This window comes from Sarcophilus harrisii, chromosome 3 (assembly GCF_902635505.1).
Source record: "Sarcophilus harrisii chromosome 3, mSarHar1.11, whole genome shotgun sequence".
In the NCBI taxonomy this organism is placed as follows: Eukaryota; Metazoa; Chordata; class Mammalia; order Dasyuromorphia; family Dasyuridae; genus Sarcophilus; species Sarcophilus harrisii.
The window spans coordinates 500,138,367-500,166,331 of NC_045428.1; the positions used below are offsets into that span (position 1 = coordinate 500,138,367).

At 36.7% G+C, this 27,965-nt stretch overlaps 1 protein-coding gene and 2 long non-coding RNA genes across 4 annotated transcripts in view; 2 read left to right on the forward strand and 1 right to left on the reverse strand.

The window, feature by feature from the left end:
- Window positions 1-2,385: 2,385 nt before the first annotated feature.
- RNF169 (ring finger protein 169) overlaps window positions 2,386-27,965 on the reverse strand; it is an 83,469-nt gene continuing 57,889 nt past the window's right edge. For both annotated transcript variants that reach the window (XM_031961401.1, XM_031961400.1), the window contains 3 exons: window positions 23,769-23,881; window positions 9,386-9,485; window positions 2,386-7,027 (listed from right to left, as the gene is read on the reverse strand). In XM_031961401.1, the coding sequence (XP_031817261.1) occupies window positions 5,819-7,027; window positions 9,386-9,485; window positions 23,769-23,881 (1,422 nt within the window). In that variant the 3' untranslated portion in view covers window positions 2,386-5,818. The remainder of the gene's footprint in view (window positions 7,028-9,385; window positions 9,486-23,768; window positions 23,882-27,965) is intronic.
- Window positions 21,227-23,855, forward strand: LOC116422588. The gene is made up of 3 exons (XR_004233245.1): window positions 21,227-21,455; window positions 21,658-21,739; window positions 23,777-23,855. It is a non-coding gene; the product is annotated as an uncharacterized LOC116422588 (long non-coding RNA).
- The window catches only part of LOC116422589, a 53,562-nt gene continuing 49,446 nt past the window's right edge, over window positions 23,850-27,965 (forward strand). The window contains exon 1 of the long non-coding RNA XR_004233246.1: window positions 23,850-23,959. This is a non-coding gene — a long non-coding RNA (uncharacterized LOC116422589). The remainder of the gene's footprint in view (window positions 23,960-27,965) is intronic.

The following is a 27,965-nucleotide window of genomic DNA, read 5'->3' on the forward strand; positions in this document are numbered from 1 at the left end:
TTGACACACAGTGTCTGGTGCAGATGTGCATAACCTCATACTTGGACTACTATAATAGTTTGCTGAGTGGTCCCACAATCCAGTTCATTCTCCACTCAGCTTTAAGAGATCTTCCTAATGTACAAGTCTGACCCCGGCACTCTCCTACTCAGCTCTAGTGACTCTCCATCACTTCCAAGAGCCAATAGAAAATGTTTGACCTTCGAAGCCCTTTGAATCTCCTCCCCCCACCCCACAATTTCCATCTTCTTATACCTTACTCCCACATACTGTGATTCATAAACACTGCCATCCTTGCTGTTTGTTCTTTTCCTAAGGCACTCCATCAGCTCCTCCAGGAACACTGCCATCCTTGCTGTTTGTTCTTTTCCTAAGGCACTCCATCAGCTCCTCCGGGCATTTCACTGGCTATCCCCAATCCTAGGATTCTCCTTCCTCATCTTATTTCAAGCTGCAGTTAAAATTCTTTCTGCAAATCTTTCCCAATCTCTTTAATGCTAGTGGCCTTCTAAATTCCCCTCAATTCCTCCTGTATATATCTTATTTGTAGATAGTTGTTTCAGCATGTAAAGTCTAAAATTAGACTGTTTATTCCCTAAGAGCAGGGGCTTTTCTTTCATCTTCCCTTGTATCCCCAGTATCAGAAGCCAGCATTTATGTAATTAATATTTGATTAACCAATTTGTTTCATTCTTTTCTAAATGGTACATGGTAGGTGCTTAATCAAACTTTTTTTGAATGAATGGCTATTAACACAAAGTATTAAAGGGAAGATCTGAACCTATCAATGAGGTAGAATAGAAAAAAAAAACAAAAAAAAAAAAAATACCCTACATTTGAGAATGAAGATTTGATTGGTATCCTGAATACTATGTGGCTGAGTAAATCATTTCCTCTCTCTAGAGGCTTCAGTTTCCTCATCTGTAAAAAGAAAGTGTCTCTAAGGTCTCCTTCCACCTCTTAACATTCCATGAGAAGCAGCAAGTCAAAGTGGAGAGTATTGGATTTGAAGACCTAGACTTTAGGGGTCAAATCCTGCCTCTTATGTGACCATAGCCAAGTCATTGAATGTCTCTGAGCCTCAGTTTCCTTCCCTAGAAAATAGGATTATAACACCTATACTCATATGGTAATTGGGATGCTCTAACATCCAGAAACTTCTTTAAAAAAATGTTCTCTCTATATAAATGTCTGGTGCTATTATGTTTTGAGGTCCTGTCCATGTCAAGATGAGATCTGCTTTCTGGAATAAGGTTATCCTAAAGCTACTGCTTCTTTTAAAAGTTACATGTCATAATGGAGCAGTAATGAACTGAACTAGCTATGCCCAGAAAAAGAACTCTGGGAGATGACTAAAAACCATTACATTGAACTCCCAATCCCTATATTTATGCACACCTGCATTTTTGATTTCCTTCACAAGCTAATTGTACAATATTTCAGAGTCTGATTCTTTTTGTACAGCAAAATAACGTTTTGGTCATGTATACTTATTGCGTATCTAATTTATATTTTAATATATTTAATATCTACGGTCATCCTACCATCTAGGGGAGGGGGTGGGGGGGTAAGAGGTGAAAAATTGGAACAAGAGGTTTGGCAATTGTTAATGCTGTAAAGTTACCCATGTATATATCCTGTAAATAAAAGGCTATTAAAAATATATATATATAAAAATAAATAAAAATGAAAAAAAAAAAAGTTACATGTCAGAAGATATTCTGGATCCTGGGCAACTAGTCTGCTTAGAACCTGATTTTCACGTTATCTATGATGACCTATAAAAACTAATGATGTCTTCTCCTTTGGATATTTTCACTTTCTAGGGATGACATACAATAAGTCTAATTTCTTGCAGTTGGATGTCACAGGAAGAAATGAGAGTTACATAAATTCAAATGACAATGAAAAGAATGGGACATCACTGTTGCTATGGAAGCTATTTTAAAGCCTTGCCTTTGATCCAGTATGTGGTAACAGAGTACAAACCAATGACGTTAACAACATGCTGTTCTCCCTCCCTTGCCATCTCAGTCCATATGGCAACCTGAACATGTAAAACTCTGAAAATGCTTAACTCTGGGATTGTCTTTCAATTACATCTCAGATTATAACCACAGGTAGCTAGTAGCCATGTCACTCTGTAGATTCTCAATAGCTGTATCATGATAGCTCCTCCCATATGGGTCAGTGTGCTTATGTAATTCAATGTAACTGAGTTTACTGGCAGCTGCCATCTTATTGCTCCATTTCTGGAAGCCAATCAACCTGTAAATAGAGTAATTCTCAGCAGCTGGATAATACCTTTAGTCATCTTTAGAAAAATTCCATTTTTTTTTTTTTTTTACTGAGAAAAACACTTATACCACAAGAGACGTTTCCAAATAAAATCAAAGCAAATATTTATTGTGCACCCACTATGTGCAAAGCGCTATATAATGTCCTTACTGACCCATTCAGGATCACTCCTATGAAAGAATGGGCTTTCCTGTAAGATGATCCAAAAACTCTCTGGTCACAAATACATTCAAAAGCTGAAGAGTATAACCTTCAGTCATTACTTGGTCACCCAGGCTTTCTGTCTTAGTCATTGGGATTTAATTAGACAACAATTAAGCAGCTATAATCAAAGAAGGGCATTTTTCCTTTGGGTCCAATTAACATACATCTGGAGATGGCATATATCAAGAATGTTTCCTCTCAGGGTATGAAGAAAATAAAGCTGCTTCTTAAAGGTCTGCCTGCCTGGCTTAGGGAAAGAAAAAGTGGAGAGACCAAAGAACGGACCAGTGACAGAACACATAAATGCCTGATTCAATGACAGCCCAACAGGGCCCTAAATGACTTCTTCCAACATATACAATCAACAGGTCATGGGCACTCTCCCCAAGTATCTTCCCAGTTTGGGCCAGTGAGGCACCTTCTGCAAGTCTCAGGTTTTCTGGACTTCTAATCAAAATCTTTCCCTACTCCCAATCAGGAGCAGAGTTAACGGCTGAGGAAAACTTGCATGATGAGTTGAGCCTTGCTGACTTGTGAAAAAGATTCCTGTTGAAGTGTATTTTTTTCATTTCTGGTTCACAAAGTTCCCCATCTTCTGTCTGGTTTTTCATTTTCTTAAAGGAGAGTTCGGGCCAGCAACTCAATTACGATGCAAATACACAATAAACCAGTCAAGTGAATGAGGGGCAAGTTTGAGAATATAATATAATATAATAGTTCAAGCTTCAGCTTCCAAGGAGATTTTTTTTTTTTTTAAGGTGGAGAACAATGTAAAATACAGACAATACTGAGACAGGGTCTCTGATTATTTTGTTCTTCCCATATTCCCACTCCCTCCCCTCCCCCCAAAAGCCAAGCAAATATAGGGAATATAATCGGTCCCTCAAGTGATACCACTCTACTTACATGTGGGAAACTTTCCTCAGCAGTTTTATTTTCCCAAACCGTTGATGGCTGATGCCATTCTAAGTACCAGACTGGGAGACCACACCAGGGCCTGAGGCATTCATTAATAGGAAATAGCTTTGCTAACTATAGTCAAAACTATCATCTGTTGTCATTGCTATGAGATTTCTAAAAATGAGTGTCGATTTAGGGAAATATTGAAAATATATAGCTTTATCTATTAAAAATATTTTCTGTTTATCTTTTTAGTTTTTTCTCTTTTTTTTTTTTTAAACAAAAGTGAGTCCCAACTGAAAAGTGTTTTCAGATTTTTGGACATATAGAAAGAAGTGATAAAACGGAAAAATAAGTGTGTCTTTGCTGCTACCAACAGAGTTAACCTTCCATTAATACTTACAAATGGCAGACTGGAAGTATACTAATGGCAGTAACTGATGGCTTTTTTTAAGTATATGTGTGTATTGGGAGTGGGGATTGTGAGGGAAGATAGAAGGGCCAACTTTTCTGTCCTTTTTAGACCACTTCTAACTATTTCAATATAGACACTTGCTCAGGTAGTCTTTAAAAAGGCATCATGTCACTAGTAACTAGTTGGACTTAGATCATACAAAGCGTGACTATAAAGTAATAAAACTGATTAAAAAGAAACCCAACTGCTACTCTACTAGAACTTAGCCATCCAAATGAATTATGTCCTTCAACCTGATTCCTTTGGAAAGCTATACACTAATTCCAATGAAATTGCCACAACTTGAGACTTTAAGAGCTAATTTTCAAGCCTCTCAAAAACATACCTCATTTCTTTCCAGTAATACTTTATATGTAGCCTAAACATATGTGATTATGCAACTTGGCCACCCACTTTATTTACCAGATTTGTATATGACTTTTAACTATTTCCAAAGATAAAATCCACTCTCAAAGAATTAAGATATGGCAACCATTGGAGGAGTGGGATGGGATCTTGAAGATCCTGAAGGCAATTTCCAAAAAAAAGAGAGATCCAGAAAATATTGAACAATGTCAGCATTCCAAAGGAATTATTTTTTAAGAGGATAAAGACTTGTCTGGACACGGTCATTTTAAAAACATCAATAAAATTACTTAGAAGTCACACCTTGTATGTATATAAGAAAAACAAAGTCCTCTGAGATGATCTGAAAGAACACATTAATCCCTAAGCTTGGGTGAGCCTGGAAAGGCAAAAATACCAGCTCCTATGAGGGAGGAGATGCAGTACAGTGCTCCAGAGGAAAACAGACCCCTAAGGGGTCACAAACATCAGAATTCTTGGTTATAGACTAATCAACTTCTTTGTTTCAACAGTTCACAATAAGTGCTCAATAAATATCATTGTCTGACTTTGACCCAGGATTCTTATTTAAAAGTTAAATCAACCTTGCAGAGAACCAAGTGCCATGAAGTCACTGAGAATGGCTCTCAAACTTATAAATGGGTAATACTGGAGTTTAGAAAGGCTGTGAGGCCAGTATATTTTTCATAGTAACTCTCAATGCTTAAAATTGTGAATGATTCTTAGTTAATCTTTGCTGCTCCTTAGATATTATGAAATTACCAATTTATATGTAAAGGGAATACAATTTCATTTTATCCTGCCCTTACATGATTATAAGGTCATCGAGGGATAAGGACCATCTATCTAAATTGTGTATCCTCCTTAGCCAAAAGACAATGTTCTGTATATAGTAGTGCTTAAAAAAAGTGTGCTACTGATATTTTAGAATTAGCCAGAGCCAACACAATTAGAAGGAAATATTTGCGGGGATGAGGAGAAGGAAGGAAAAGACTCAGGAGTGAAGGGAATTTTAAATTATGAATTTCAAGGTCAAATAGAAATATTATCAATTAATTATTCAGAACACCATTCATTCTATCTGCAAGGTTGGTTTAAACAAAGCCAGGATGAAAAAGGTTAGGTGGTCTAGTCTATAGTGTTTCCACAAACCTAACTCATTTTCTTCATTTTTAAGAGAGGAGGAAGATGGGGAAGGGGAAAGGAAGGAAGAGAGAGAAAGGAAGAAGGGATGGAGTGGAGGAAGGGGGGAGAGAGAGAGGGAGAAATTAGGGGGCATGTGGAAGGGGAGGAATTGCAAACTAGCCACAGGCTCCTGATAATGGCCAGCCCAAGGCTCTGACCAACCTGGCCTTGCCAGCTTTGGCCCCAAAGACCCTCTAAACTATTTACAGTATAGAAGGTTTCCTACTTGAAAGGACTTGATCATGGAATAAGGGCAGGGACAGGAAATCCCTCTGACTATGACTATAAGGCCCTAACTCAAATCCATAATCAAAGATGTTTTTAACATTCAACCTAACCAAAAACGTGGAGTCAAGAATCTCTGATTGAACCTATTGGCCTCTAAGAAAAAGGCAACATTGTTCATAAGTACTACTTGGCACCTGTAGTGCTGTTGGACCGTAAGAGATACTGATCCACACCTCCTTTCCGCCTGCTCACTGTCCTACTCTCATTGTCAAACATGTGCTGGAGCTGAAGGGCCAGTTGCCGATCTTCTTCTTCCTGCTGTAACTTCTGCTCCATCTCCTGAAACACTGGGTCCCCAGAGGTCAGGCCCAACTCCCCCACACTTTGTCTTAGTTTCTTAAAGGAGCCATTCTGCTCTAAGTGCTTGGTCTTACAGTGCCTTTTCCGGCCACGGCGCAAGGAAGGGAGTGGCGCGTCACTGATAGTTTCTACCATATCACAGGTGCCATTAGGCAGCTCAAAATGGTTCAGTTTCTTCAGCTGCTTTTTTGTGGTTTTGAGAACTACACCAAGTGTATTGTTCTCAGGCAGTGCTGTATTTATAGCCATAATTTTCCTTGTGTTGACTTTCATATCAGTGCTCATCCATGATTTGTCTAGGTCAGAGTCTGTGCTTGTTTCAGATCCTTCAAATCCCTGACTGTCCAAAATGGCTCCATTTGGTCTCCCTTTAGATTCCAAGGAATAGTCGTTTTCCAACAGGATCTTGGCACTGCTCTTCTTACCAATTCCCCTCTCTACCTTTGCTTGACTAATTGAGGGAAAATATTCAGGCTCTGGGATGACAAGTGTTGGAGGATCTGCGCTTACTTGCTCACTGAAGAGTCTCACATGTAAAGCCAGCCCTGGTTGCTCCTTGCTGGAATGGACAACTTCCGGAAGGAGAAAGTCTTCCCCTGTTTCAGAAGGCATGGAAGTGAGAGTTGCTTTCGAAAGGGTCTTCTTGATCTGCCGCTCCTGGAAGATTTGCTCCCACTTCTTGAGGATCCGTGGGCTAGCCTCATAAGAGGTCTGCTTCTGCAAGGTTCTGGTCAAATTTCTGGGTGTTGATTTGATGATCAGTGGGCTGAGGACTCTGCCATCAGGGAGTCTCTTAGGAGGGGTACATGGTGAGCAGACAATGGGCTTGAAATGATTCAGTTCTTCCGAAATGCTGTCATTGCTCTCAGGACTAATAGATCGCTCTGGCTTATGCAAGGAGGACAAGGATGAAAGGGAGCTGAATGGTAGACGTTTTTCCACAGTCAGGTCAGGGGCTGAGAGGCATCGGTTGTTTTGAGTTGATAAGAGAACACCAACAATGGGGTTGGAGGCTGGAGTCACTGCTGTGACCTAAAAATAAGATGAGAAGATTTTTTAAGTTCATGTTTGTGACTAGAAAAGGCATATGTACTTAAAAAAAAAAATTTAAAGAGGTTTTTAACCTTACTCTTTTTTGTGTCATGGACTCTTTAGGCAATCTGATAAAGCCTATGGACCCTTTCTCCACAGGAATATTTGTTTATATGTCTTCAAATGAGTTAAATAAAACTATATGGAATTACAAAAGAAATGAATCATATGGAAATACACGTCATTATATACAAATAAAATACAAACATGTCAAAATAAAAATGTTAGGTATGTTTGTTTTAAGTTTACAGTCCTCAGGTTAAGAATCCTATATCAAAATATATCTTGAGAAACTCTGAAGACATGTTTGTTTTAAGTTTACAGTCCTCAGGTTAAGAATCCTATATCAAAATATATCTTGAGAAACTCTGAAGACTACTAATTCCAGTCTCTTGATCAATGGATAGTAATAGATATTCTCCTCTCTATGGGACCTAGAGAATCCTCCTAGAGGAGAGGAGGAATAGATGACCTCTGATTAACTGTTGTGGTCCCAAGGAGCTCAATTTAACTGGGACCTGATACTAGATGTTGGACATCAGTTGTTAGGTGGTCACCTACCTTCTGGCTCCCCCTTCTTTTGTTTCTTCTATGTGATCTTTTCTTCTCACATCCTGCTTCTTCCATCTATGTTCTTTCCTATATTTCCCCCTTTCATGGTTTTTGGTCACCCTATCCTCACACTAGACTTGACCTGTTCATTTGTCTCTTCACACTGCTCTCCCTACTGCCCAGCCCTCATTAAGTTCTCTCTATACGGCTAATGATCTTCCATCATTAATGATCTCCTTTCATTCTGCTTCTACATCCCTACCATGGCCTCATCCTACTCTTTGGCCTCAGTTTAAACTCCTTTCATCCCACTCACTCTGGCCTGTCTCTAGTGAACTCATTTGTTAATGTACAAGGTCTTTTCTACCTGTGACACTTACTACCAGTATGAACTTGATAGACTGTCTTAATTTCCATGTTGAAAGGGTTTAAATGAATCATTCTGGCTCTATAACTATTAAGTCATTTGTATGTATGGACGTATGTGTATGCATACACATATATGTATACATACACATGCACAAATACACACGGCTATACCTGTATATACATGTAGGTGTGTTTGTATATATGTATGTGTGGGCTCATGGGATCATATACATAGGAACCTCATGAATCATGTAGTCCAACCCCTTATTTTACAACTGAAGAGGCTGAGGTCCATGAAGCTGAAGATATTTAATCACACCATTATCAGAGGTAGGATTTGGACCAGGTCCTCTGACTCCAGAATCAATGTTATTTCTACTGAACTACACCATTCCAGCACTGAATACCTGTGAGCCATCCCTCAACTTTTACTCACATAGTCTACTTCTGGATTTAGCAGGGTAAGCAGAAGTAGCACCAAATGGCTTTGTATGCCCTTCTCATTTGCAAGTCTAGTTCAGAAGGGAATTTCCCAATCTGAAGTTAGGATTTCTAAGGAATTCTGAATATATTTTAAGAGGACTGTGGAAGCTAAACTGTAAGTGTAAGAAACTATAAGAAAAATATTGATGACAAAAGATTCTGAAATGGAGAGATAATGATCTACTTTCCTCTGGTTCTTCTCCTGCTTTAAGATCATTAGTGTTATTAAGGAGGAGAACAGAACCACAGAATTCTGAAATCTGCATGAAAGAAAGTTAGATGGAAAGTGATAGAAACCCCAGAATGGCAGTTCTTCAAAGGGTTCGGAGATGAAGGTACCACAAGGAGGTTAAAGAAGGCATAGAAGACATACTATGTTAATAAGACTTAAGATATAACAAAAATATAACATATCTGGAAACAGTGAAGAAAACTGAAATGCTTATTTAGTGGAACTGGAAGGTAAAGGAATAAATTTATACCTACTATGGAAGTCACGTAGCACTTATAAACAATGTTGCCTTTTTTTCTAGAGGACAACAGACTTGGAGACTCTTGTGTCCTCTTTTTCAAATTGCTTAAATGATGAAAATACCTATTAAAATTTTAACAAATATTCATCAACTGGTACTAATTTCACCTATATTTCAGTCCATCAGACTCACTGTGTTTTCCTCAGTTCTCTGTTGGGATCCCCACCAAAGCTAGTAGGACCAAAATATGTTCTCTCTTTTTCCAGTCTACCTAGAAAAGGTCATACTTAAATAGATTTTAGTTGCTACATTCTTTCAAAAGAGAAAGCAAATTAACAGTTATATCCAGAAGGGACCTCTGTTTTTTAAAAAAATGTAGTGGGACAGGAAGTGTATTCCCTGACACCTCTCAAAGTAGTACCTTTGCTTTATTGGTGGGAACTGATCGAATTCTGCTTTTTGCTCTGTCCTGGGCTGTGTCATTACAACTCTGGCTCCTCTCCACTCTGGAGTTCAGGTTTCTAAAGGAAAAAAAAGTGAAAATAACAGTAACATAACTAAAAATAGTATATATAGCCGTTAATAGACTGGGTAAATTAGAAGAGTAAGAATCTGTTTTGGAAGGAGATTAAAAGAGACAGGAAGGATAATAGACTGGAAAAAACAAAGTTCTAATCCCAGTTCTGGGATCTTGGAAAAGTCACTTTTGGGGCTCAGTTTCCTTGTCTATAAAATGGACATCACTTGAAGCTTCAGATGATAATACTGGATGATTTTTCTAAGCCCCCTCTAGCTCTTTTAAACCATCTACCAATGAAGAATGAACGCTTCAGTTAGAATGAAATTATTGGCAACATACACTGGGTATCATGGAAAATTGGTGCAATTATTTCCTTTTAAATTAGCATTACAAGATCAAATAATGCCAAAGGACTCTCAAGAAACATCCTAAATCAAACTCTCATTCTTCCAACTGAACCAGCAATCATGAGATCTTTCTCAACCTTCACATTAGAACCACAAAATCTCTGAGTAGGTCACATACTCTAAAGCATAGCATACTTAAATGCCAGAGACGGTGCTTAGTCCTGGGGATTCAAAGGAAGACAAAAAACAAACAACCCCCTCTTCCCCCCCAAAAAAAACCCCAGAAACATCAAAACCAGTTCCTTACTCCTAAGAAACTAATGGGGGAGACAAAATGCAAACAAATACATAAATAAGATTCTCTGACATCTCTCCCATTCTCCTTCTCCCTCTCCCTCCCTCACCCAATTGAGAGTAGCCAGCGAAACCAGAAAGTGGTGATGAGGTGGGAGAGTATTTTGGGCAAGGGGGCCAGTCAGTGAAAATGGCTACAATCATAAGACAGAATATCTGCTGATAGGATCAGTTTGGAAGTCAGTGTCACTGGACTGACTAGTGTTGAGAAAAAGTGTTAAGAATGGAAAGGTAGGAAAGGCCAGGTTATGAAGTATTTGAATATCAAACAGAGTACATATTTGACTCTGGAGGTAAGAGGGATTCACTGGAATTTACTGAATAGTGAGGATAAGAAATGATCTGCACTTTTTAAGATCAAAATATTTCTAAGTAGCCTTTGTTTTTTGTGGTGGCAAAGAATTGGAAATCGAGTGGAGTGACTGAATAAGTTGTGACATGTGACTGTGATAGAATATGACTATGATGAGGATGATTTCAGAAAAACCTGGGAAGACTTATAATGAATTAATGCAAAGTGAAGAACCATGACAACACTGTTCACAATAAAAACAATAATGTAATGATGATCAACTGAGAAAGATTTAGCTAGTCAAATCAAGATGATGATCCAACAGAATTCCAAAGGGACCTCTCTTTATAGAGAGAACTAATTAATTTGAATGCAGACTAGAGCATACTTCCTTATCTTTCTACCTTCCTTGAAACCAAGTCCAAAATTCTGTACAGAGAAGGCACTAAACCTTATCCACAGAATAAGGTTTTCACTGTTCTAAGGAATCTCAGAAAACAAATAGCCCAATCAGTTCCTTTTTTCCTTTTTATTTTTTTTAAATTATTATATCTTTTTATATACAAGACATATGCATGGGTAATATTTTTCAGCATTGACCTTTGCAAAATCTTATGTTCCAACTTTTCCTCTCCTTCCCCCATCCCTCCCCTAGATGGCAGGTAGACCAATACATGTTAAATGCAATATATGTATACATATTTATGTAGTTATCTTGTTGCACAAGAAAAAATGAATTTAGAAATAGGGTAAAAAATAACCTTAGAAGGAAAACAAAAATGCAAGCAAACAACAACAGAAGGAGTGGAAATGCTATGTTGTGGTCCACACTCATTTCCCATAGTTCTTTTGCTGGGTGTAGATGGTTCGCTTCATTATTGAACAAGTGGAACTGATTTGGTTCATCTCATTGTTGAAGAGAGCCATGTCCATCAGAATTGATCATCATCTAGTATTATTGTTGAAGTATATAATGATCTCCTGGTCCTGCTCATTTCACTCAGCATCAGTTCATGTAGGTCCCTCCAGGCCTTTCTGAAATCATCCTGTTGGTCATTTCTCTGAACAATAATATTCCATAACATTTATATACCACAATTTATTCCACCATTCTCCAATCTATGGGCATCCAGTCAATTTCCAGTTTCTAGTCACTACAAAAAGGGCTGCCACAAACATTCTTACACATACAGGTCCCTTTCCCTTCTTTAAGATCTCTTTGGGATCCAATCAATTCCTAATGAATGGTTCTCTTGATATCATCACTAAGGTGGTCCATAGAGTCTACTTGAAAACGTCCAGTAAGAAATAAACCATTACTTTATAGTCTGTCATTCAACAAACATTTACAAATGGTCTCACTATGTGCCAGAGACTATACTAAATATTGTACTAAATTATCGAGGAAGGCAGAAAGAAAAAAAACTGCTGCTGTTGGAATACATGGGAGCCACCTGACAGTATTTCCTGGAGATACAACCCAGACCTGAAGGGATCTCCTTTTGTGAGAGGATGATACAAGGAGACTGAGAGGCCTTTGGACAGGTCAATTCTCTGAGAGCCTCCACAGATGTAGATCAGAGCCATCTGAAGGAGTTGCAGGATAGCCTTTGCTGACACAGCTGTTGTAGACTGGGAATGAGATAAACTGGAGGCAGAGGGAAGAGGAGAGAAGTCAGATAATGCAACGGCCTGTCAGTTAGAGAGGTCAGAGAACAGCAACTGCCTCTCAGTCTCCTTGTTTCCTCCTCTCACAAAAGGATTCTTCAGGTCTAGGTTGGATCTCCAGGAGCCACTGTCAGGTGGCTCCCATGTATTCCAACAGCAGTGTACTCCAATATGCTGCTCTTGTTCTCAAGGAGCATTCATGTTCTAAAGGGAAACAACTCAAAAACAACTAAATACATGCATAATACACACAAAATCTGTGTAAATGAAAGATAACCTCAGGTAGAAAGCACTAGCAATGAGAAAGGCCTACTGCAGATAACAGAATATGAACTAGGCTTTGAAGGATGTCAAAAAGTGGAGGTGAGGAGGAAAAACGTTCCACTTTGAGGGATAGCAAGGGAAAAGGCACAGAGACAGAAGATGGGAGTGTTATGTGCAAAAAATCACAAACAAACCAACCCTCCCCCCCCGCAAAAAAAAAAAAAAAACCCAGCATGAATGTAGATGCTACTGGATCTTAAAGTACATAGAAAGAAGTAAAGCATAAGAGGACTGGAAAAATTAGAAGGATTTAATTGTAAACAGGTTTGGGGCAGGTAATATGGTCAGAACTGAACTTTAGAAAAATCACTTTGACAGATGAGTAGAAATGAAGAATCACTATGAGGCAAGAGATCAAAAAAAAAAAAAAAAAAAAAAAAAAAAGGCAAGGACTGAACAAAGGAATGAGATAATGAGAGTCATCACCAAGGTGGAATCTATGTAAGTGGAGATAGGTGACATATACAAGAGATGTTAGGAAGGCAGAAACAAGATTTAGCAACAGATTTAATACAGAGAGTAGGAGAGAAAAGGTGAGGATATGAAGTGACTGAAATAATCTCAATAGTATTAGGAAAAGTTTGGAAAAGGGGTGAGTTTGAAAAGAAAGATAATTTTAGAATTTTCCCAAGAATCAAAATTTAGCTCTATTACTATATTTTGCTATTGCTTTTTTTGAAATTTGGGACATTTGCCTTTCTCTGGCCATACAACACCTTTCCTACTCTCCTCTTTCAATGATGACAGATAAAATAGTTCAGCATCTGTCAGTTCTTTCAGTGCCCTGGGACACAGTTTTGTCTTGGCCTGAGGTTGAAAGATGAGCTTTTCCTCTTACTGTCTTCTCATATGCCTTATTTTTTTTCTTTCATTCCATACATCATGCCACTCTCTGCTTCTGCTGTTTCTTTCCTCCCCCACCAATGCTCTTGTATCATCTTGAGCATTCCTTACCAAACTCATCTCAATGTGGGTTCTGAGGCTTCTGACATTGCTCTTACAGGCTCATGTGCTCCTTTTTGGAACATACTGTCTATGGTCTGTCTCTGCCCTTCCATCTTCTATAAAAGTCTCAGTATTTCCTGTGGAGCCACACTGGTTTTAAACAACTCTCTCCTTCCTTTTGCCTTAAATGCAATAATTTGTTTGCTACTGAATATTTGTTGAATTCAAAGGTAGCATGTGACAAAGAGCAATGGTTTATAGTAAAGGAACTTATTCAGGCAAGAGGTGGGTATTACCATCACCCCTTGCCATCTTTTGTTTATTCTGCCTATGGTTGATTCCAGACTTTAATTAGACTAATAATGACATTTTTTTTTCATTCCTTGAGATATTGATTTGGGTGGCCTAGAAATGCACAGAGTGACAAAAGAAAAGGCAGCCAGAGACTTAGTGCAATACATAATCCGACATTTGGCTGACTGAGGATTAACAGAGGGAAAAAAAAACTGTCACTAGTTTAACAGGATATTACTTTCAAGGATACTGCTGTTGCTGCTGCTGCTGCTGGTACTATTTAGACCAGTGGTTCTCAAAGTCTGATCCAGAGCATCCTGGGAATCTCTGAAATCCTTTCAGATAGTCTACAAATTCATAATTAGCTTTTATTTTTAATGTGATCAATATCTATAACTAAACCATATAAACAAAAACTCTTTGGACAGATCCTCAATCATTTTTAATAGGATAAAGATATTGAGAACAAAAATTTGAGGACCACTGGTTTAGACTACTACTACTACTGCTGTCAGCTCCTATTTGAATAATACTTTAGGATTACAAAATGTTATTCTTACCTGTAATTGAAATCATGTAACATGCCTCAACTTTACAGATGAGGAAATTAAGACTCAGAGAAGTTAAATAACATAGCCATGGTCACAAAACTATTTAAGGTTGAGGTTTGAGCTATATCCCCTAGCCAAAGTCCAGTTCTCTATGTTCTAAATGCCCTCAACTTTGGAAGCCATACTAACAATTAAGCTTTAGGTTCTCCCAAGTGAATGCATCTGGGAAAATCTTAGAAGCCAATTCACTCCCTACAAATTAGAACAAAGCCTAGGGAGTTTAAGTAAAGGTAGTGAGCTGTTATACTACAAGTTAGCATCTGGAAACCACTAACAAGCCTTGAGAATTTGGTCAGGTTGCTTAACCTTTTAGAGGCATTTAGGAGTGCTCATCTGTAAAATAAGAGTTTGATTAGATAATCTCCTAAATCGTTGACTCATGAGCTCAGAGACAGAGGACGGCTAACATTTTCCACAATCCCAGTTCTTTCTTCTGACACTTTTAGGTCCCTTACAACTCTAAGAGATGATGCTCTAAAATTCCCATATTTGATGATTCCCTTCAAGATAAGGGCCTGCATCAATCTATATTTGTAACCCTAGAATCCAAAACAGCTCCTGGAGCACTCACTAAATTGACATCTACTTTATAAGGTTCTTTCTAAGAAGCTCTAACATTCTATGATTGATTCCAACTCAGCTGACAGAGTGGTAAATATTTAACCTTTAAGAGGATTGAGGGAGGAGGGTAGGAAGAGAAGAACTTACTATGTATCACTTAGAGGAAAGGTATTAATTGATAGCATTTCTATGGAGACAAGAGATATGAAATCATGAATGCCTTATTTCACCAATATTTTACTTCTAAATTATAGGATTTTTAGACAATACTGGAGTTACCATGGCTCACTTTAGGAGGACTAGTATAGGGAGGCTGTAGTCTTGTCTTCTGCAAAATTCCTGAGAACCAAAAAGGAATGCTTTTCTTCCTTCAACTGCTGATCTTTAAAGCTTTGGGGCAGGCCTTGCCAGCTGCCTGGTTTCCATGCTAAACATGTAATAGAGCAGTAAATATGAAAAAAAACCCCAAAAAACAAAACAACACCCCCCACCCCCCCACCCCCCCAGCATTCTCTGAAAAGTGATTGGCTGAAATTTCCAGTCAGGAGACTAAATGGTTTCAGGGATGTCTGGTTGAACTAAAAATACCCACAACCACAATAATGTGTCTGAGTCACAAACAATGAGAAGAGGGGGTGGATGCCAAAAACATAAAGCTGGGGCTGTGGTACTTAATGTTCAAAGCACATAGCAAAGGGTTCCCACTGTGAACATTTATATATATGGATAGGAATATAACACACTGGACTTCTATCTTTAAAACAAAAATCATCAGAAAGGAGATCTTAAAGATCTATATAAGCCAATGTGCATTTGAAAGAATCTCAGAGTTGGAAGAAATTTTTAAAATAAAGACTTAAAGAAAAATCTATTCCAATCCTTTGGCTAGTGTATAAATCTCTACTATAATATTAGTGACAAGTAATTCTTTGGTCTCTACTTAAACATTTCCAATGAGGATATAATCATTATTTTTGTGAGACTGCTCTAACAGTTTTTACCTGAAATCATAAGATTTGGAATCAGAAAGGACCAAGTTCATTTGAACCTTAGTTAAGAGAAGAAAAAGTCCCAAGAATCTGAGTGACCTTCCCAAAGTTACACAGGTGAAAAAGAGCAAAGCTAGGATTCCAATCTAGGTCCTCTGCATCTAAAACCAGGGCTCTTTCCAAGCATTATTTGGCAAACTATTTCACTGAACTGAAGCCTGTCTCCTCTGATTTCTCCCCACTACTCCTAATTTCACTCTATAGAATCAAAAAGAACATACCAGGCTCATTTAACCTCTGACATCCAGCTCAAATCAAATATCTGGACATAGGACTGCTGGCTGCATCTTTTCTCTTGGACTCTCATCTTCTTTTTAATCCTCTTTTTCCTTTACCTTAGTTCAGAATTCACGAGTTTCTGCAATCTAGCTCTCTTACATTTTTTTTTTTCTTTTTACATTTTTGTTAAAATTCTGAACTTTGGGGCAGCTAGATGGAGCACTGCCCCTGAAATCAGTTAGACCTGACCTTAGTTAGATACTTAACACATCCTAGCTGTGTGACCCTGAGCAAATCACTTAATCCCAACTGCCTCACAAAGAAATTTTTTAAAAATTTTGAACTTCACAAACACCAAATAAAATCAGCATTTCCACTTATAAAGCAGAGCAGAAAGTCGATCAATAAACATTAATTAATCATCTAATGTTCCAGGACTTGTGCTAAGCAAACACTGGAGATGATGCAAAGAAGTAAAAAGTAGTCCCTGATATCAAAAAATTCACAGTTTAATGGGGGGAGAAAACAGGCAAACAACTCAAAACCAGCAAGCTATGAGGAGATGATCAGCAGAGGGGAGGCACTAAAATTAAGGGGAACTGAAAAAGGATTCTTGCAGAAGTTGGGGCTTAGCTGGGTCTTCAGAGAAGTCAGGGGGAAGAGATGAGGACATAAAGGATTCCAGACATGGGGGACACAGTCAGTAAAAATTGCCTAGAGTGGGGGAATGGAGAAAAAGGAGATTTTTTTAAACTGCAAATCTCCTATATGTAACAAATTAATGTTATTTTCAAAACTGTCCAGATCATTTCTGAGCTTTTCTCTTTATTTCTCAAGCATTTTTAGAAATACTTCAATAATCTTTTATTTTTTAACCTTAATATTGCTAACCCTATTCTCTCCCTTCTAACTCTTTCCCTTAAGTTGGGGGATGTAGAGGAATTAAAAACAAAAATGCATAGTTAAGAAAAACTCCCAACATAAATTGTACATTTTAATTTTATCACCTTTCTGTCAGGGAGTAGATAACATATTTCATTTTTGGTGGTCTTAATTATATATGAATATATTACTGACCAAGTTTTTAAAACTTTAGAAATTATCTTCACAATGTTGTTATTGTATAATTATTCTAATTCTGCTCACTTTGTTTACATTACTTCATTACCAAGTTTCTCTGAAATCACTTGATCCACATAATTTTTTACAGTATAATAATGTTCCACCACTATATTTATATACCGAAATTTGTTCAGCCATTGCACAACTGATGGGCATCCTCTTCATTTTTAGCTCTCTAAAAAGAAATAAAGCTGTTGAGAACAAATTTTTTTCAGACGGGTCTTTTTCCTCTTTCAGGTGCAAGTCTGTAATGGTATTGCTGGGTCAAAAAAATCTGTATTTTGGGGTTAGATTCAAACTGCTTTCCCAAAAGGCTGACCAATTCACAACTCCCATTAATAATGAATTAATGTGCCCCTCTTTCTACAATCCTTGTAACAGCTGCCCCTTTTTGTCATCATTGCCAATTTGATGGGTATCAGATGGATACCCATTAACTTAACGTCATTAAGTTCCTTTATTTTACATTTTTCTATTTATTACATTTAAAGCATTTTCCCCCATAGCTGTTGGTAGTTTAAATTTCTTTCTTTATTCATATCCTTTGATTGCTTACTATTTGGTTAATTATTTTTCTTTTTAAATAGTTGAATCAGTTACTTATATTTCTTGAAAACCTTGCAGCAAAGATTACCCCTCTCCAAAAAATAAATCCTGCTCATTTTATTTTATATGATTCTCTTTACCATTTGGTCACGAATTTTTTATCCACTTATAGATGCAAAAGGCATTTCCATCTCTGTTTCTTTAATTGATTTTTTGATGTGATCTTTTATCTCTAAGTCATATTCATTTAGAGCTTGTGTTGGAAAATGTTGTGAGATACCGATCTAAACCTAGTTTTTGTTGGATTGCTTTCCAGTTTTCCCAGCATTTTTGTCAATTAAATAGCTCTTATTCCAGTACTTGGATCTTTGGGTTTATGGAACACTGTGCTACTATGTTTGCTTGTTTCTAAATCCACTAATCTATTTTACTAATTTGTTCACTGATCAACTTTTAAAATTTTTAACCAGTGTTAACTTGTTCTGACAACTACTTCATAGTAGAGTTTAACCCCTGGGACTAGTAGGGCCCTTCTCACCTTTTTTTATTATTTGTTTTGAGATTCTTGACCTTTTGCTTCTCCAGATGAATCTCAGTATTTTTTGCCTGAAATGATCCTTTGTTAGTTTGACTGGTAATATACTAAAGAAATTAATTTAGATAATAATTATATTGACCTGGGCTTCCCATGAGCAATGAATGAATATTTCATCAGTTATTCAGATTTGAAATTTCAGAGTTTTATAGTTGTGATTTGTATAGTTCCCCATATATGTCTAGATTAGATTCCTAAATATATATTAAGTAGTTATTTTTAACAGAATGCCTCCATAATAATCATTAGGGATACTGACCCATTGTTGGTATTCAGTCCTATCCAGATCCTCATAATGCAATATACTATAACGTGTCAGACCCTTCTATCCTCCACTGTGCTAATTTTGACCTAACAATACCAAGAAAACACAGGTCCTCTACCAGCTAGCCTCATCATCCATATGTGGATCCATCAATTAGAGCAGATGGTGAGTTCTGAATGCTGTGGTGGTATACTTTCCAGGAATGTCCCCACTGATAATGGGATTGACACACACATTGCCAGAGGTAGCTCAGTGTTTGAGAGGCTCCGAAGGAAAGTATAGGAGAAGAGAGGAATTAAGACTATTAAACTGAGTCTACAGAGCCAATGTGTTGATCTCATTATTGTATGCCTATGAAACCTGGACAGTATACCAGTGCTATGCCAGGAAACTGAATCGCTTCTATTTGAATTGTCTTAAGAAGATTCTGAAGATCACCTGGCAGGAAAAAAATACCAGACACTGAGGTCCTTTTATGAAATAAATTGTCAAGCATTCCAACTCTACTGCAGAGAGCACAACTCTGTTGGGCTGGCCACAATGTTCAGATGCCAAATATATACTTGTCAAAAAGATTATCTTATGAAAAACTCACACAGGGTAAGATGGTCAGAAAAAGTGATACAAGGACACCCTCAAGATCTCTCTTAAGAACTTTAGAATTGATTATATGACATGGGAGACACTGGCACAGGACCACCTAGCACAGCGTGACCTCATCAGAAAAGGTACTGTGCTCTATGAGCAAAGCAGAAATGAATTAGCTCAGAAGAAATGCCACATGTTCAAAGTCAGAGAAACCAGCCCAAATGTTCATAGGGATTATTTGTGCCCCATCTGAGGCAGAGCATTCAGAGCTCATATCAGTCTGACCATCCACAGTCAGACACACTGTAACTGGACTCTAATATAATGATGTCATTTTGGTCCTCTTTGAAAGCAAAAGACGACTAACCAATCTGCCTTTATCATCATCTTTTAGGATTTTAAATAGCTCAGCTGGAATTCCATTACTTCCACTATTAGCAAAGCCTTCCTAAGGCCTGCTTGACTTCATTCTCCAGGATGTCTAGATCTACATCAATAACCACATTATCATCGTTTTCAGTAGTGTTAAAAAAAAATTTTTTTTTTATTAGTTCTTTTGTGTACCTCTTCTTAATTAACTCTTCAATTTCTGTTAAATACCTAACATTTTTGTCTTTTATCATGCCTACTCTTACATAAAAAATTCCCTTGACCCAGAGTTTTCTTTTTCTGAATTGTCTCTCCCTTCCTGGCTTAGGTAGGAAGACCATTTGGGGGAGGAAGGAAAAGGAATTTGTTAAGAGTCTTCTTTTCGTATTTTTATAATTTATGTAAAAATGGAAATAATTTTTCTTTTGATAAAGTTCATTTGTGAATTCATTTATTCCTGAGCTTTTTTTCTTCAAGAGTTAATTTACTATTTATTTCTTCAATGCCTTTTCCTAAAATTGGTTTAATTTCCAACTGTTTTATTAATTGAGATATTTAAGTATTTATACCTTTCATCTAAATTATTCATTTTGTTATCATAGAATTAAGCATAATTTGATAATTTCTTTTATTTTTCACCTTCATTTGTTATTTTTTGATACTAGCAGTTTCTTTTTTCTCTTTTCTAAAAATCAGATTATAGCTGCCTGGCAGTTTATCTCAATACATTTTGTTTTTAAAAAAGTTTTATTTACTAATTTAATGCTTTTTTTCCCTTTTAACTATATATCCATTATGATTAATTTCTTTAAAGGTTTTTTTAATAAATACAATTTTTATTCCATTGTTGGAATGGTTTTATTCCATTGGATTCCAATCCATTCCATCCACTAAAAGATGTCAGTCAATAGGCAATAATGCTTAATAAACATCAGATTTTGTGCTAAGCACTGGGGATACAAAATGAAGCAAAGGATAGTCCCAGATCTCACATTCTAGTGGAAAACAAGCAAACAACTATGTACAAATGAGTTATATGCAGGATGAGTAGGAAATAATATAGGAAAGGCACTAGAATAAAGGAGGTTGGGAAAGGCTTCTGGTAAAAGAGATTCTAGTTAGAACTAACAGGAAGTCAGGAAAGCATTAGGTGAAGATGAAAAGGGACAGGATTCCAAAGTCATGGTAGAGGGAAAACTCTAAGCCAAGGGAGTGAGTGTCTTATTTGTGAAACAGCAAAGAGGTATCACTGGATTGAAGAGTACCTAGTGGGGCATAACTTATAAGAAGACTAGAAAGGTAAGAGGTGGCTAAGTTATAAAAGTGTTTGAATGCCAAAGATAGGATTTTGTATTTGTATTTGAAGGTGACACTGTAACCTGGTCAGACCCAAGCTTTAAGAAAATAACTTTGGCAACTGAATGGAGAATGGATTGGAGCCAGATACAGATTTGAGGCTTCACATGCAGGTAATTGCAATAGTCCCAGTATGAGGTGATGACAAACTGCATCATAGTGATGACAGTGTCACAGAAGAGAAGGAAGAGTATTAAAAAAAACCACTGCAGATGTGAAATCAAAAGGCCTAAGCAACAGAATGGTTAACAAAGGGTGATAGTGAGGAGTTGAGGATATGCTTCATTGTTCCATTATTCTATATTTTATGTGAAGTTTTTATGCCCTAAACAGAGTTAACTTTTGGAAAGATGACATGAGCAGCTCCTTTTATTCCCTCAATGAAACTGCCAGAGATCTATCAATTATCTTTAAGTTTGTTAGCTTTAAGTATGAAAGATGTATGCTGAGATCTACAACTATTAAAGTATTACTTTCTTACTTCTTCCTATAAATCAACTGTCTCCTTTAAGTATTTAGATCTTAAGTTATTTTGATATGTAATCAATTAACATTAATTCACTGTCTAAAATGACATTAAGTTTACTGTAGTTTCTCTGTTTACCTAATCATGTTTTGTTTTGTTTTGTTTTGTTTTGCCTTGGCTGAAATCACCATTATTACTGCAGTATTTTAAGTGAGCTTCTTATAAACAACACATTATTGGACCCTGCTTTCTAATCCATCTTTTTGTCCTCATCCATTTTATTGGTGAGTTAATCTCATTCACAATGATAGTTATGTTTATTTTATGTTTTCCTCCAACTCATCCTCATATTTTCTTCTCTTTATCCTCCATATAGTCTTTATAAAGGAAAGGGTAGTGAGAAAATTTGCTTTAACATTAATGAGGTGATCTATTTTTGCTCTAAAGTCCTTCTATCCCCTTTTCCCAGGCACTATTAACAGTTTTAATACCTTTCTTTTTTTCCTTTTAACTCACTACTACTCTTCACTATCTATCCTCCAAAGCTGGAATATATTTTGCTCGTAACTCATCTCTCCCCTATTCTTTTCTATGTCTGTTTTCTACTATTTTTCTTTTGAGAGTTTATTGTTTTTCTACATACAAGGCTAATAGGCATGGATATATATATCTGCATGTGTGTATTCCTTAGTAAGCTAATGCCTTCTCTGAACTTTCATATCACTTCACTTATACATCTCCTTGCTATGATCACATTCCTAATTTTTATTACAGTTATTTATGTGTCTTATTCATCTTACTAAATCATGAGGATAGGCTTTGAGTCTTATCTCTGTTTCCTCCAGAGAATACAGGACGTGGTTCTGTGACATGAGCTTGGTAAGTATTTCACTGGAATAGGCTACAAAGAACTGCCTCTTCAAAGTCTCATGGTCACTGAAAATTAAAATATGTTTATAATTGAACTTGACATTTTTCCTGACTTAATACCATTGCCCCATTTTCTCATTCTTCATAGTTTATAAAAATCACAGAATCTCAGGATGGGAAAGGGCCATAGAGATCATCTAGTCTAACCCTTCATCTTGTATAGGAATACAGTCTCCTTGACAAGAGAACATCAAGAATCTACTTTGGTATTTATAGTAATAGAGTTCCTTCCTTTTACCAAGCCAAAATACTGCTACCATTGTGCCATCATGATGATACTTCAGACATTAGAAAACAACTTTCCCATTCCTCTATTCTATTCTAATAAAGCCTCAGTTCACAGAACAGAGCTATTGCTAAAATACCAACAACAAGCTAAACTACCAGGGACTATGAAGCATATGAAACACAAAACTAGCATCTGGATCACAGCAAGTATTTAATACATAGTTGTTGACTGACTAGGAAGAAACTTTGGTAGTTTATCATCATCATCACCACCACCACCACCACCACCATCACCATCACCATCACCATCATCACCACCACCACCATCATCATCATCATCAAATTCTTTTTTAGTTAATCTGTGAATTATAATGCTAATAATTATAATGCTAATAATTGGCAGCATGGCATAATAGATGGAAAGCTGACTTCAGAATCAAATCCAACCTCTGACATAGTAACACCTGATTTATATAACATTAATCACTATGTTCTGAAACCATACAAACTGAATGGCATGAGAGATGGCCTAGAAGCATCCTGGGAGGAGGCAGAAGAAGGGAAATGGGGTAGATGAGGGAAAACTTACTTGTATTAAGCATTGATGACACATTATCTATAAAGTAGAAAATCCATACAATGTATAACCAAAAGCTGACATTCTTAGAATGAGGGAATCTTAACACTGGAAAAGACCTTTGTGACCAAATAGTCCATTTTCCCAACCAATGCATTAATTCCGTGTATAACATTCCTAACCAAGCAGTTGTCCTGCTCAAAAACTTTCTTCTAGAGACAACCCATTTTATTGTTACATAGCAGGGATGTGAAAAGGGTGATGGGAAGAATTAGGAGAATCCATACAATTTGCTCTTTCCTTCTTACCAAAAGAAGAATGGAAGCATATAGTGTCAGGCTAACAAAGCTTTTCTTTGGTCCTAATATCAAGCACAATTCCACAAAGAATTTTACTTTTAATTTTTCATTTTTAAAAACCTGGTACATTCTCATTTTATTTCCTCTGAAAGTTCTCCCCTCTTCTTCCCCACATTTCTAAAGCTTGCAACAGTTTTTCCCATGTTCCTTTTGCCTGCCCACCCCCACCCCTGTTCCCCAAATAAACAGATTCAGACTGAATTTAGAATGGTCTCTTACCCTGCCAGGAAAGCTAAGGAGTAAACGCTGCTCTTGGAAACAAATGCCGAACGATGTGTCATCTTGCCCTGGGAAGGTTCTTCATTTTCTGAATCTGAGAGGCGTTCAGGACACTGGGGAGGAGACAACAAGGAAGACAACACTTGTCCATCTGCGGTACCCATGGAAATTTCCCTATGATTACAGAGAAGGTATACATAGGTTTTTAAGTGTAAAGGACACAAACCAAGCTCAGATTTTTAAAGAATTATTTCCCATTGGATAACAATACTAACACATTGGTTAGAGAGATCCTCTATGAAGGATTTATAGAAGGACACACATAAGAATTGCATAGAAAAAAAGGGGCATATAGCTATAGATGAGTTGTTATTTGAACTTCTGGATATCTATGCTCACACAAATGAGATTACATATCCAGAACTAAAAAAGAGTGTTTTATTATTCTCATTTTGTAAATGAGAATGTTAAATGACTTTCCCATAGTCACAAAGCTGATAAATTTCACAACTTAACTCTAAATGCAGCTGCTCCTCTAAAATAACAATACATTGCTTTAGTATAGGACAAACATCTCACTGCTCCCCTGTTTAAGTGGAAATCTAGACCAGAAGTCACTTCCCTAATATAACAATTATCTTAGGGTAATGAGAAATTGGTAGGTCATCATCTACCTTAAGTTATCACCTTAGTATTTTCCTCTTATACAAAGTATCCTATAGGTACCATTTCTTTCCTTTCCTTTCAGACAATAATGTCAAAAAAGCAATGACAGACTACTGGGTCTGTATCCCAAAGAAATAAAACAGGGAAAAGGACTCACGTGTGAAAAAAATGTTTGTAGCAGCTCTTTCTGTGTAGGCAAAGAATTAGGAAATGAGTAGATGTCCATCAATTGGGGAATGGATGAATTAACTTATGGTATAGAACATGAATGGAATGTAATTGTTCTTATTGTTCTATTAAAAAAAAAAATGATGAATAGGCCGATTTTAGAAACCGTTGGCAAAATTTACATGAACTGTGCTGAGTGAAACAAGCAGAACCAGGAAAATATTGTACATGGTGATGATCAACTATAACAGATTTAGTTCTCCTCAAAAGTTCAATGATCCAAGGCAATCCCAATAAACTGGATAGAAAACACCACCCGCATCCAGAGTAAAATTATGAAGACTGAATGTAAATCAATACCTGCTAAGTTTTTTTTTTGTTTTTTTTTCTCCTTTTTTTCTGATTTTTCTCTCTCATCATGATTCATATGGAAATATATAAAAAAATAATGTACATGCATAACCAAAAATAAATAAATGTTGTTTTACATGTAACTGGAGAAAATAAAAATAAAAAATAAAATAAGCAAATAAATATCTATATATTCCATTATTTTATTACTTATCTGATAAAAACATTTTAATAAAAATTTAACAATTTTAATCTGGTTTGGTTTTATCAACTGAGAAAAATTTAAATTATTGTACTAAGAAAAAAAAAAAAAACAAAGGCAGAGTTATAAAGGTATGGTTTTTCCCAAATTTGGGAAGGAAGCAGCACAGAATTTGAGGATCAGAAGGAGGCCTGAGTGGCCCAAAGGGCTACTAAATGTCCAACCCAAACCTGAAAGAAATCCACTTATATAATATAAACAACAAGTGATCGTCTAGCCTTTGCTTAAAGGCTTCTAAAAACCAAAAACCCATTTCTATTCCGCATTCAGACAATTTTTCATTGTTAGCAAATTTTCCTTGACATCAAGCCTGTATCTGCCTCTTTACAACTTCACCCTTGGCTCCTAGCTCTGCCCTGAAGAGTGCTAAATAGAGTAATTCTAATGTCTCTCAAACACAATATCCCTCTCACACACTTAAAAGATATCCATCATGTTCTCTGGAAACGTGCTAATCTTATTTTTCAATCACATTACACATCCCTCTCCATTGTGCCCCCTATGACCCTTGCAACCTATAGTCCTAGTCAAGATATTGCCTTCTTACTTCATTTCCTGGCTCTGTGCTGTTGAACTGGCTGTCCTTATGTCTAGAATGCATTTTCTTATTCATTTCCACACCTTAGAATCTCTTTTTATTGTTCAGTCATTTCAGTCATGTCTGACTCTTTGTGATCCCATTTGGGGTTTTCTGCAAAAAAAAAAAAATACTGGAGTGGTTTGCCATTTCTTTTTCTAACTCATTTTACAGATGAAAAAAAACTGAGACAAAGAGTTAAGTGACTTGGCCAGGGTCAAACAGCTAGTATCATCTAAGGCCATATTTGAACTCAGGTCTTCTTGATAGGAGCGCAGGCACTCCTATCTACTGCACCAACTAGCTACCCTAAAAGTAGGAGATATAACAAACTTCACTAGCAGAGAGTGATTAGAATCCTTCTAGATTCAGCTCAAGCACCACCTTCTATATACTTTCCTGATCCTTGAGTCAGTCAATTAGCATTTATTATATTCTATATACTGGGTACTGAGCTAAGCACTGAAAATACAAAGAGAGGAGGAAAAAAAACCAATCTTAACTCTCACGTATTAAGAATTAACAGTTGTTACTAGTCCTTCAATCACCTTGAATCTATTTTGCAGACAACTAAGTATTGTTGTGGCCCTGGTTTAATTAACATAAGCTCCTTTGGGGAGGAACAATTTAACTTCTGAATTTGTATCTAAATACAGTGCACAGCTTATAATAACTTATTAATAACTGCTTCTGGATTGAGTGACTAGCTTAAAGAAAGGGCAATAATGGTAAATTTCTTATCCTTGGAAACAGAGGCAGCATGGCATATTGTGAAAAGAACAAAGGATTTGGAATCAAACAACATTTGTTAGCATCTTAGACTCAAAATTTAAAGCTCAGAAAAAAAAAATGATTTGTATACTGTCACAAGAGAATAAGGAATTGAGCCCAGGTTGTCTTCTGAACTTAAGGACACAACTTTTTTCAGGATCCTCACTGCCTCACTACTACAGATAAAAGATGAGAGAACAGGGCATTAGGGTTAAAGATTCCTGGAATGTTATAGACTTGTCTAAGTGAAAAACTTCAGTGTGCTGATAGATTGATGCTCTTGGAATCAGAAGAGCCTGCATCTCAATTCTGCCAGCTGAAAAAATGAGGATAAAGATTATTATAAATGGTGCCATTATGAGAGTTATATGATTGTAATATATAAGGCCTCTGAAAATATAAAGCATCAATGTAAACTATTATAGTAAGAACTTTATCCTATAGAAAAGATGAAAATAAAGTACAGTGGCAAGGGGGAGAATCGTCATTGAGGATGCTCAGAAGAGAAAGGGCTATTAGCTAAATATGATTTTCAGCTATAATTACACAGTGAACACATTCTAACATATCAAAATGACAATGGCAGCAGTGGAATTCTTTTCTGAAGATGAAAGGAAAAAGAGGTCTACTGATCTGGCCTACTTCAAAAGGGTAACATTGATATATGGATATTAGAAAAGATAATATTCCAAATAGCATTTTTGTTATAATGTAGTAAGTGAAAAATATGTACATATCAAAAACATTGCATAAAACAATTTTGATATGAAAATAAGACATAATTTCTCTCTTTTGTGTCATGAGTTCTCCAAAGCTTACTCTGTTCTCTATAGTCTATATCTTCAGACCTGCTTTTATCGATTCTATTAATACATTTCAAGCTCAAAAATCTATGGCCAAATGAGTTTGGATAAATGCTATACTAGAATGTTTTTCTGTAGAGAGCCAGAACTATGGAGAAGTATATTTGAAACAAGGTATTAACCCAGTGGAATTGATGAGATAATGGTTTTCTAATTCACATATATATTTAGTACTTATTATGGTGATGTAATGGTTCTCTAGTTCAAACATATTCAGTATACTGTAATGATGTAAATATAATAAGGGTATTTAAACTGGGGAAAAAGTCAGACTGGGGTAGGGGGAAGAGACTGGTTGAGACTGCAAGACGGCTGAAGGTCAGATGAGACTGGGTCAGACTGAGACTGGATCAGACTGTGTAAGAGACAATAAAGACTTTGGACTCTATTCTTGTCCATTCTTGTGGTATCTATCCTCCGGTGACCAAGGCCCTTCTGGAGGACCTGCTGAAATCTAGCCCGAACATTACATTTTTCGATTGCTAGGTCCACATCAATCTGTTAGTGGACCACGAGGTATTTTTTATTCTCTAATGTCC